The 12,594-nt window shown below is 36.7% G+C and overlaps 1 protein-coding gene across 1 annotated transcript in view; it reads right to left on the bottom strand.

The window, feature by feature from the left end:
• Positions 1 to 5,375: 5,375 nt before the first annotated feature.
• The window catches only part of LOC144440770 (uncharacterized), a 7,889-nt gene continuing 670 nt past the window's right edge, over positions 5,376 to 12,594 (bottom strand). The window contains exons 3-13 of the mRNA XM_078130151.1: positions 10,573 to 10,594; positions 9,576 to 9,641; positions 9,131 to 9,180; positions 8,529 to 8,607; positions 8,063 to 8,180; positions 7,479 to 7,654; positions 6,941 to 7,150; positions 6,564 to 6,587; positions 6,028 to 6,297; positions 5,857 to 5,910; positions 5,376 to 5,717 (exon numbers count right to left, since the gene is read on the bottom strand). Coding sequence (XP_077986277.1) covers positions 5,488 to 5,717; positions 5,857 to 5,910; positions 6,028 to 6,297; positions 6,564 to 6,587; positions 6,941 to 7,150; positions 7,479 to 7,654; positions 8,063 to 8,180; positions 8,529 to 8,607; positions 9,131 to 9,180; positions 9,576 to 9,641; positions 10,573 to 10,594 — 1,299 coding nt within the window. The 3' untranslated portion in view covers positions 5,376 to 5,487. The remainder of the gene's footprint in view (positions 5,718 to 5,856; positions 5,911 to 6,027; positions 6,298 to 6,563; positions 6,588 to 6,940; positions 7,151 to 7,478; positions 7,655 to 8,062; positions 8,181 to 8,528; positions 8,608 to 9,130; positions 9,181 to 9,575; positions 9,642 to 10,572; positions 10,595 to 12,594) is intronic.

The following is a 12,594-nucleotide window of genomic DNA, read 5'->3' as shown; positions in this document are numbered from 1 at the left end:
GGTTTTTTCCCTGAAAAGTCAATTTTGAGACTATTCAGACCCTTTCAGACAATAATTTCCAAGCCTTACAAGACAACACCAACATGTAAAAAACAACTACATAGGGTTGAAATACTTTTGAAATATACTTTGATAGCATCTTGACAGTAAGAGGGGAAGAGCTTGAGACTGGGATATGCCCACCTCATGCGGGGGGGGGGGGGGTCTTAGGGGGTCTCCCTCTATTAGCCCTGGGGGGATTTTTACTCTTATAGCCAATATTTACGCTATTTAGACCCTTTCAAGCAATAACTTAATCCATGCTTTACAAGACAGCAAGTATCAGAAACTATTCTTTATAACTTACACTAAGGGTTGAAATATGTTCTTAAAAAGTTAAATGGCATCATTATATACATGTAGTAAAGGTCAGCACATCTAATGGTAGTATCATTGGTTGGGTAGATTTGGAGATTAAGGCAATTTTAGACTATCTTGGCAAACATTTCACATCTTGAAAAGACAATATCATCTCAAATTAGAATAGGGTGAAAATATTTAAGAAAAGTTTAATACCATTATGACAGTAAAAAGGTTGTTGGTGCATCTGATTGTTGGTTGAATGCATGAGTGACCTCTGGGGGTGAGGAAGTCCTTGGGGTTTTCCCCCTGGCAGATATGGAGTTTTTTGCTTGAGATACTAAGGCAATGTTTAGGTTATTCATAACCTTTGAGGTAATATTTCCAAGCTTCAAAAAGCTAACCTAAATGTACGTTTTAAATGAGTTTCCTATATCACATAAAATAGACATGTAACATTAGTATAGGGGCATTAATATATGTATAATAAAGTCACCGGTATGTTAGAGAACTTTAGGTGGTCATACCTAGTGTATAATAGAAACTGGAATCTGATGACAAGTGGTGATTTGTAGTGTCAATATCATGACGAGTAGAACAATTTAGATTAACTTCATTTATAAACTATCTATGAAAATTGCCATTACGAAACCTTCAAGTTCACTTTTGCCCCAAAATGCAATATAAGTGAAGCATTGATTGTGAAACAGCCAAGCATTTACATGACATGTTCTGTAACTAGTGTGGTAGCTAGGTAATGCATGTATATGTATATGTATAGTTATGTTTGAACTAATAAGTAATATTAAAGAATTCATGTAAGAAACAGGGACAAGAACAAATATTGACATCAGACAAGGCTATATGCCATTATAGAAAGGATTTTTTTCTTCCATCAAAATATAAAACACAATGACCCCCCTATCCACAATTTTCAAAACAGCATGACCCCCCCCCCCCTACTGCCAATTTCAAAAACAGGGTGACCCCCCTACCAATCCACCGCCCCCAGGCCGAAGAAACCGACCGGTCCCTTAAGTGCTTCGTCTAGATCTGTCTGTGAGATTTGAGATAGGACTAAAGCACGTATATCACCCAGTTATCTCGGCTTATTACCATATACGTTGGGTCTCTCCAACGTCTGTTAATATCTTATATAATTTTTATTAAATCAGTAAATGTCCTTCAATACCGCTTCCATACAATGTTTTAATATAGAGGCATCAATCAAACATTCACAGTGACATCGACGACTACTAGGTAATTGAGCTTGTTGGTTGAAGGAAAAAACGTCCCAGTTAAGCAGCTAGTGCCCAAAACAGTTATACGTTTTAAGTGTTTAGTAAATCTTAAACTGGCGAAAATAAGGTAAAGTGAAAAGTTAGATAACCCAGGGTAGGATTAAATACACAGTATAAATATAATTCTAAATCAGCTGAAATTGTGATAATCATAATTCTGTTTCCCAAAATTAATTGGATATAATTTGCTATCGGAAATAGACGTCTGGTTTAATTGACTCTGCTACTAATTGAGGTCACATTGGTTTTTGTTTCAAGAGACAGCACATAAATATGTACAGAAAAGAGGAAAAATGTCAGTAATTGCAGGTGGGTAGGGCCGGGATGGGGGTGGTTGGGAGTGTTGAGGGTCCAATTTTACAATTAGGTTTTCGAAAGTCAGAATGACTCATTGGATTATCTCTTTTTTGCATCATTTTCTGATTGTGGTATGTCATCATTGTCACAGCATACTATTGTCACATCCCACCACTGCTATTGTGGTGCCGTAATATCAGAAAATATCAGACAAATCGCTGCTAAAAGTTATTCAGTGTATTCCTTGTTAGTTATACTGTGAGAATATGAGTGAAAATAATAACGAAGTAATTATAATCCATCCCACTGGACTTGTTGTTAAATGTTGTTTTGAATGGCAACAGTTTGATAATCAATGAGTAAAAATAGTAATATATCACAAATAATATACTGATGCAGGGATGTTGACCTATGTCCAGACAATGCCAGTAGTGTACCAATCTATAGTCTTTGGATGTTTTGGCCGTTAGCTCTACCGATTAGATCAAAACATGGGTATTAATTAATGCAGTGCCTACGCACAAGTAGTGGAAAACAACCATTGCCTTTAATATTAATTATAATTATTATGCGGTGGGATAAACCACTTACGATTGATTCTGAGAATCGTGTCCTTATCACGTCTGACAGTATTTTAACCCGCTTAAAAAATAATATCATGTGAACGGGGGAGGGCAATGTTTAAGTGAGTGAAAATTGAGAGAATGTCACTTTTTAGAAAACGAAATTGGCTGAGGCCTAATTATACGCCACAGACTGAGATTGATTTCTCCCGTTGCCCCCCCCCCTCCCCACTTGCAAATTATTGAACGCTCCATAAGTATTCTTACATCTGTTCTCTGATTGGTTGATACTATTTGCCGATGCTATTTATATAAATTGGCACCTTGCTGTGGGAATACGTGAAGAATGACAAAGTCACTATATAATGAAAAAGTGAAAATGGGTTTTCTAAACTCCATTTTGAATTTCCCCCTTGACATTGTCTTTGAGGGTAGAAAAAAATCATATTTCATATATTTACACAGGCAGTTTAACCATATTCTTTTAACCACCCCCACCCCACCCCCACCCCCCCACCCGAAAAGGGGGGGGGAGAAAAAGATTAGTAACATGCACATTCGAAAGTTATATATGAAGTTTACCAATAAAATGACATGACAATGACATAGTAAATACAGGGCACCAGGGTATCAAATTAAACCATCAATCGGTGGATCGTTTTCAGACAGCAATTTCACAGCTATTGGATTGAATTCTCTGCCTGTCTTACTATCACGGGAGTAGTACTAGTCATTATTAAAGTTAAATTATCCCCAATTTTCCTGGCACCTTATTTCCTATTGAATGTTTTTAATTGTTATCCATATGTCCCATATTAGTATGTTATTAATATAAACGAATATCCTGATTAACTTTACTTGTGACTGATTAATAACTCCAGCAACAGTCAAGCGGCATAATTTGATGGAAAAATATCGGATATTAGAACTCGGCTCGTTGTTTTTGTCAGTGCATATTCTTACATGATCAGGTATTGTTTATACATTTATGTGGGTACATTTGGTCATAGACTGTGGAGGGATCTATGATTTGGCCGATGGCTACAAGCCTTTCAGCGACACAAGGTATTATGCATAAACGGTTGTGTATTGTGAGCTATCATCAATATATTTTAAGGTATACCGAAATATGAATGGCTAACGGATGTGGATTTGTGCCCTTTAGTTTGACATCAAGTATTTCATTATACTGTGCTGATGGGATACCGTCAACAATCGATCAAAAAGAAACAACCCCTCCCCCTCCCCCGAAAAATCAAGTTGAACCTGTAGACTTACGTTTATTAACTTTGAGTCAAACTTTCAAATAAACGGGACTGTGTTTTACACTATAAATACTCTCTGTTGTCCATTTGTTATCACACCTGTTCGTTCGCTTAGAACTTTGCCCGCAATGTCCAAAATGCTGATGCCTCAGACCATGACTATTCTAATCTGTCTTGCTAGCTGCTGGGTTTAGGCCAGCGTGGGTGGAAAACCCCGATATTCAAAGCGGCATGTTTGAATAAAATCAGCACCTTTATAGACCATTTCTTTATTTCATATATAGGCTAAAAGAATAAGTGGGTACCAGGGGTGGTTATCAATCATATCTAAGACAGTTCATGGAGGTAGGAAGTTTCTAGATTTACCGCCATGGACAGTTAAAGGTGCTTGGTGTGTGAAACCATTAATTCTACAATTGTAGTGCGGCAGTGCAGCTCACAAGCGAACGCTTACTCACTATAGTAGATTACTCTATTTTACTTGCGGTGCGAAGGCATACAATTTTAAGAGTCAGCATCAACCTTAAATTCAACACTAGATCAACACTATTTCCCTATATTGTTGTTTTTCAGAATCTACGCCATGAAGAAGAACAAGAACTCACAAAAGTGATTTCAATGGGAAATAAAGAACAACTAATGTAGGTCTTGTGATAGATCAAATGTTAAAATGTCATAACATTAATGATTTGCCTATATTTAAATTTGAGAATCTATGCCATGAAGAAGAAATTGTGTGATTTATAATTTCAAATAACCAACAATGTATGTACGTATACATCTATTTATAGCTGCTTGTTTAAATTTGACGTCAAATATATATGTTCTCTATATTTGTATATTTCAGATAAACGTCATGACGAAGAACAAGAGGAAATTGCTGTGGGAAATAAAGAACAGGACGTGTAGGTATATTGTTAGTTGTTGATTTACAAGACGTGTAGGTATAGTTAGTTGTTGGTTTACAAGACGTGTAGGTACATTGTTTTGTATATTGTTAGTTGTTGGTTTACAAGACGTGTAGGTATATTGTTAGTTGTTAGTTTACAAGACGTGTAGGTATATTGTTAGTTGTTGGTTTACAAGACGTGTAGGTATATTGTTAGTTGTTGGTTTACAAGATGTGTAGGTACACTTTCTGTTCGTTGTTAGTTTACAAGACGTGTAGGTATATTGTTAGTTGTTAGTTTACAAGACGTGTAGGTATATTGTTAGTTGTTGGTTTACAAGATGTGTAGGTATATTGTTAGTTGTTAGTTTACAAGATGTGTAGGTATATTGTTGTTGGTTTACAAGATGTGTAGATATATTGTTAGTTGTTAGTTGACAAGACGTGTAGGTATATTGATCGTTGTTGGTTTACAAGTTAACCATTTCTTTGAATTTTATTACGTCAGATTCCAAAAGCATGATAAAGACTCTCGGATTTGACCGAATAATAGAGGTGTTAGTGTAAGCTGTGGATATCACCTAAGACTAGTGCGGGACCTATTCCACGAGCAGAGCAAGTAAGGAGCAACTGATGCAGCATGAACTACCAAAAGTGACACATACAATCACAGTCTAAACGACATTATGATGCCAGGGTATTTTAATACTTTTTCACAGAACGCAATACATCAAGAAATAGAACACACACAAAGTATAATATGATCTTGAACCCTTGAATAGCATAAGTGAAATGGGTGCTCGCTATTGGATACTGGACATCATATATTGCATTCAACATTGTTGACTTTTTCGGCCTATATCGCAGTAACCCCACTCATAATCACTATTATAGTAACACCACACAGTATTGTCCTTGTCAGGGTTACGACAGTAGTTATGGTTACCAACATAATCAAGTCCTACTGAATCCCAGTTGATACAGGGCTGACCATCTGTCGTGGTTGCCTTAATACCTCGGTAGTCATATCCATTACGTCTGGTGAAACACTCCCTTGTGTCGGCTATAGGAAATCAACAGAGTAAAAACTATTTTAGACTCCATCAAGTGTCATCTATGTGTTAAAGTATGAGGTCGTCTAAATGGTGAAGTCTAAATTGTCATTAAACATGAAAGATAACGAAAATTAAAAAAAAACTTACGCGGAGGTGTATTTACTGGTGCTATGGTCGGGAATGGTGTCCCTGGAGAGGTCGCTAGCGAAGAGAAAAAATAAATAAATCCGATGACATTATATTGGAATATGGTGAGCCTCCATATGTTGATAGTTATTTAAGAAAAACAAATGAGGTACGTTTTATTGAATTCCTTACCTAAACAGTTTTCACCAGGGTTTCCAACGTCACAATACTCGTATCTGCCGGTTGTATAATAACACCAGGGACCTTTACTGTCATAGTCAGGGTTTCGACAGTAGTTGTTGTCAAGTAGTCCCATTTCCACTAAGGTTATTCGGTCATAATCAGCCTCTGTGTAAGCTGTGGACCAGTTCTGACACGTCTTCCCACTTTTCGTTGTAGATACCGTTCCCCGGTAATCCAGGCCTATTCTACCCTCATAACATTCTCCGTTCCCAGGCAGAACTATAGATCAAGACAAAAATATCCCACGTACATATTATTTCAACTGTGCACACGATGTTACATACTGTCCATTCGCCTACCTCTAAAGTGTTTTGATGGCGATTCCTCATTGTTTGACCAAATATATATAACGTACGTAGCCTGTAATACACTGTTCGGTAGATATGAGACAATTGCCCTAATGTCTTTGTAGATCATAGAATAATTGAAGACTTCAAAACAATTTTATGTCAATTAATGGTTGTGTAATTTAATTATATTCCTACCTTTAGTTTCCAAACCAGTCATACCTGAAGAAAAAAGTACAATATTATTAAACTTTACGACATTCCTGATGTGATTGTATTGTACTACGTGATAATCAGCTATTTGATTAGTTTTTTTTATCATTTACATAACTATTATTTCATATTAATATACAATTGTAAGTGTTTTTGTGCATGCCCATGCAAAATTAAATATTTCAATAAACTAAAAGCAATTAATATGACATCGTTGTAAAACTACATGTCTCTTTAGGGCCAAGTCAGAGACTCGCCAAGAAGACATACTGTTCTTTAAGCGTCGGGTGAAACAATATGCTCTTGGTTGTGAGAATGTTATATTAATGCACTGTAGTTACTTAATATCAGGAAAAACTCACCACAGTTGTAAAGTTTATTTATCTTATATAAATCCCACTTGCTGAAGTAGTTTCTGTCAATAAGTCCAACGTCTTCCTTTGGAACGATTGTGGCCTTGTCATTCTTACTAAAGGCTTTGGAGTCGTAATGCATAACAGATTTGTAATCATATGGAGCACCTAGGGCGTCTATGTGTGTATGGTCATAAGTTTCAAAATTATGCAGATTATCTGGAATATACCGAAGAGATATTTTTCAGTTAACTCTTTATACAAAGAAAATAATTTCCATGCGTCATGTATATATATCTATCTTCATATCATCTATTGTTCCATATCAAGTAACAGCAGTTTTAGACTACATTCTATAAGCTTAAGTCCAAAATATTGTTATATGTTTTTAATGGGTATGAAAGAAGATTCGATCAATCAACCTTTGATTGATTGGGACAAACAACTTACCATTCGTTAAACGCATTAGGTTTTCAAAAAAGTAAATCTATAATTTATTCAACTAGCTATATAGTGCGCTTGATTGACACCCAACAATTAGGATTACCTTTTTCAACGTTATCTTCCACGATGGTTACGTATTCATCTCTATCTGTTCGGCTCTGCTCATGGTAGAATCCCAGTGCGTGCATTATTTCATGTATCACGGTTCCCAAAGTGTTACAGCCCTCGCCTAAAGACAATCTTTGCCTGTCGGTGTCACGACCGACAGATGACCAACATCTGTAGAATACATTTGGAAATAAGCATGTTGCACAATTAATAGGACAACAGATTGTGTGGTGTGGTGTGGTGTGTTGTGTTGTGTTGTGTTGTGTTGTATACATACATCAATAGAAAGACAATCCACTTCACAGTGAGTAAAACGCCATTAAAGGTTTCTGCTTCTGCTTAATACTGTGAAAAACAAGTTGTACGTGGTAATTTCGCAAATGACTGTGCCATATTGAAGTCGTGTTATGTATCCACATTTTGTGATGGACACTGGACCAGGTGTCATACTCAAGGTGTGTCTTACATGTAATTTCTATCACTTTCATGGTTAGATTGCCATCTTTCTATGTTATTATATAGAATAACGGTATAACAATTGTGAATAATAAAGAGCAAAAGTCAAGTTCAAGATCTTACCCACTCAGTGGTTTGAACTGAATGTAATCGTCCTCGTTCGTTCGTTCAACAAAGCGAATACACGTTCTTTCCTGATAATGTCGAAACGCCTCTTGAATAAGACTTTTCATATAGTCACCTGTCGATTTTAACCATTCACAATGAATCATTATTTGACCTTTGACATGCCATAGATTAGGATGTACGCATTGACTTCTACCTTAGATCCTATGCTTCTACACAAGAGATGAAAATTGCGATAAAATGATACGCATTTTACTGCATAAACAAGTAGCGTTACTTTGCATAAAACATGTACAATGTCATAGATATGGATACTTTTCAAATCACGAGAGGGGAATCTCAGGGAAAAGTGCACTGTTCTGTTTTCACAGAACACAACCACAATATTCAGTGTTTATCTCAATAAACGGTCTCCCATTATTGAATACAATTCAATCTACATATCAAATCCATAATTACTCACTGAAGGTGTTGACAATGGTGTAGGGTACAACTCCATTCGGCCAGAGTTTATTTTTGTCACGTAAAGCATTGGCAGATCCCTGTAGGATAGAAAATGGCATATAGACAAAATGGAAGATACAAACCACTTTGTAACAAATAATTACATTCGTCAACACATGGATGAAGTCCAAAAAACATGACTTTATGTATATAATATAAATCTTCAAATATCTACAGCTAAATATACAAGTGAAGCAATGTCAAGAATATTGCAAATAGTTTGGACACTCGTGAGAACAATATTACAGCTTAGCACATCAGTGCTTTTAAACACGGTTTCTCATAAGTTTTCAAGGAAAGTATATAAACACTGTAAATCAAAACAAAGGAAATAGAAAGATAATGTCGTCACTGTTGATTCAAAATGTATAAAGCTGATAAATAACGATTTAAAAAAGAAAACAGGAAATGAATTTGGCAATGCGTGTACTTGCTTTGACAAAGGGGATAACTCTTTTGCTATAATTCAATCGATTGCAACTTGTAATTATTACGTACAGCTGCATTTCCATCGTTTAATAACACTATTATGAAAGAAAGTAATAACATGGAAAGACGTACCCTCTGGCCAAGAAATATATCACCTTCTATAAAGATGTCGTCACCGTCTTCTGTTGTAGTAATGTAAAATTCAAGTTGTCACGTTTGGATGTTATGCGAAAGTAAACATAGTGATCATTTTGACAAAAGTCATCAGCTTTAAAATGAGGTAGAGTTTTACAAAAACATGAAAATGTCGCCATGGCAATCAATGACGTATGCTTAATATAGCTTTTAGACATTACGATAAAAGATTACTTCAAATCGACAACAAAACAACATGGCATTGAAACTACAATAATTCACTAAATGATTTACAGTGATAAACATTAACATTGTGTAGTAATGATAATGTGCCTATGGCTTATGCTGTAGGTTAACGGTTTAACGTAATGGATGAGAGACAATACGAAATGTCATTTTATTATGCGAGACTTGAATGATATAATCGAGAATTGACACATACCGTCAAGCATCTCCTCGTTTTGTTCTAGAATTACAGACATTGCATCTCGTCTGTTGCGATTTGCTCCTGTAAAGAAGAAATATATCAAGAATGAAGAACAGTTGATATATGAATGTTTGTCTTTAAGCTAGGGGGTTAGAGTTTAGGTTAGAGATAAGAATGGAAATAAAGAATGTTTGTCTTTAAGCTAGGGGGTTAGAGTTTAGGTTAGAATTGAAATAGAATTACACCCTTTGACATGAACATATGTGTATCGTCTGCGATGAGTGTACAATGTGCACAATAAGTCTATGGAAAATGATTTAAGTTGTTTACATGTGCTAAGGCTGTAAATTGTTTAAATAAGTGATCGTTGAGGATTAAATATCTGCACAATTTCGTGCAATGTGAAAAATGCTTTTTCTTATTGGTTTATTTTCCTCATCGTCGCAAACCACACCCCGTTTTGCGGTACCGTTCTTAACGAGCCGGTCCCTACGAAGTGTGGCGGAAATAACACCTCTGGTTTGCGAGAATCATTCAGCTCCGATCATAGATAATCTCGGCATTATCCATTTTGGATTTTGGAGGTTACTATATAGTCCTACACGAGGAAGAAATTAAAAATGGGATGGATATTAGTTTTTATAGTTTCAAACAATAGATTTAAGAATATTTATTTATATATTTATTTATTCATTTATTATTCAGGCACTGCCCAATTGCAATAACATGATGAAGGTTCAGTGTTAGAGCAGGAGGAAACCGGAGTACCCGGGGAAAACCTGCGTTGTTCGGTAGAGTCAAACTGAACACCACGTAGCTAGTACTCTTCTAATTTACAGCATGGTAAATTTAATCAAATTATGAATTGGATGAAGCCTCGACCGCAGTGGTAAGAGGCAAGTGGTTTAGTCACTTGACCACCGTCAACCCTGAAACATGGGTGTACAGGTTACCAGTAAACTGCTTAAGAACCTAACATCGACCCATGTCCACATAACAAAATACGCCATACCTTTTGTGACACTTCTCTTGCGCTGAAAAACAAGAATGATTACTCAATCATTAAAGTTTTCGATTTAAAATTAATTATTCATTATTATGTTGTTATTTGTACGAATAAAACGGTTTGGATTTCAGGAATATTATTTGCTATGATTCATATCATGGCCATGTTTGATGACCATTACAGTTATGTATATCTGTTAAATTCAACATTAGAAATGGATTCTTGTTAGGGAGCCTTTTGTAATTACAAGAAGGACGGGGTGGGGTATCCATTTCTGTCGATTGCGTAAAATGTTACCCTCCCCGATTCTGTTTTCTAAACAAGTTGTCCTCCCCTAATTTTCTTTCTATACCCCATTGCCTCATTAGATTTAATGATAAGGAGTCTCGGAATCAGTGATAAGAACTCAATCTCATAGATGCCACCACACAGATCATCTTAACGTCAATGGTTATTTCCCACTACTACAGCCTGTACCACCACCACCACAGTGACTTTGTGTGAAAGTGCTTTGATCTAATTGGTAGGTAATTACTCCCAAAGACTATATGGATGCACTACTGGCATTTTCTGGGCCTAGGTCAGTATCATATCCCCGCTCCACCTCATCCAATATCTTGCCACGCCGTCCTCCCTTTATTACGGTATGACATCTCACCAAATGTATCCTGTTAGACCCACTGATCAGGCATGGGCCATACTAAAACTGACTATCACTCCTGCGACACCCACTCCTCAGCATGGTTGTCAGCAGCGATTTGACTGATTATGTTCAGAATATTACGGTATAACGGTGTCTGTGGTGACAGTGATTGATGTGACATCAGTGGCGGTGGAGTTTGGAACACGTGGCAACGATGCAATTTCAATAATACAAAAATAGATAGTACAATAATTCAAAGTATTATGTTACCATTCCCTATCCCTATTTTCTAAATATGGCCCTCCCCGGGAACGTTGTGACCCAACCTGCAGTGGTTCCCCAGGACATGCCCCATCTGTAAATACTGAAGGCCAAGGTATGGAAAGGTCTATGCTTGGAAATGGACATGGAAAGCTTTAACATTCAATTTTACCACCAATTGCAAACCCTAACTACGACATACTTATACCAAATCCCACGAGATATAAATCGTTCTGCTAACGTAAGCAAAAAAAATAATGAAAAAAATAATGACATGTAGGAGGCCATTTACTAGTGCCAATTATCGAAAGTCATGAAGTACTTGAAAATTGTCTTCATTATCCCAATTTTACTCTGAGTGCATTATAACAACTGTAGGGTTATATTACCTACACTTTAACTTATACAGAGATATTTTAGCAGACACACATTCGCTTGGCTATTGACTTCCTCATAATTAAATACTAAAGGTAATAGATCTAAGTGAACAATTTTGCAAACGTACAAGGTAAACGGCTGCTCCTGAAGTTTGAATGATCAAAACAGTCTCCACACAGAGAGATGGACATACAGAGAGATAGCCTCAGAGACAGAGAGACAGAAAATGAGGGAGACAGATAGACAGACAGACAGACAGACAGACAGACAGACGGCATACACAAATACAGTCGCATGACTGTCACCTACCCCATCACTGAATTTATGTTTTAGACGTTATTGTGGTGAAGCCGCGAGAAATGTAGTGAATGACTGATCCTGAGGTTTAATTTGGTTCAGATCATCAGCAAAATATTTCGCGATCCCACCCTTTCAACCCATCAGAATTGTCATGCCCCTCTGAACCCTCAATTCTGTTCATGCCTCCCAGTCATTTCTCCTCAGGCCCCCTATAATAAATGTTGACCGCAGCCTTAAGGTACAACAGTGAAGGACATGACACAACCCTTCAGTGACCTCCATGAGAGGTGTACATATTCCCTTTTCGAGCTTTCCCCTATCTTCCACGGTCGAGACGCTGTTAAGCTCCATTTTGAATATATTTCCCCTGTGTTGTCATTAATTATATAAAAGTGTTATCCCAGGATCTTGAAAAGTATTTGTGAGACAGTCAAGCAGTCCACATT

The sequence above is a fragment of the Glandiceps talaboti genome, chromosome 1 (assembly GCF_964340395.1).
Source record: "Glandiceps talaboti chromosome 1, keGlaTala1.1, whole genome shotgun sequence".
Lineage (NCBI taxonomy): Eukaryota > Metazoa > Hemichordata > Enteropneusta > Spengelidae > Glandiceps > Glandiceps talaboti.
Note: the sequence above shows the minus strand (reverse complement) of the source record. Positions and strands in the feature narration are given on the sequence as shown.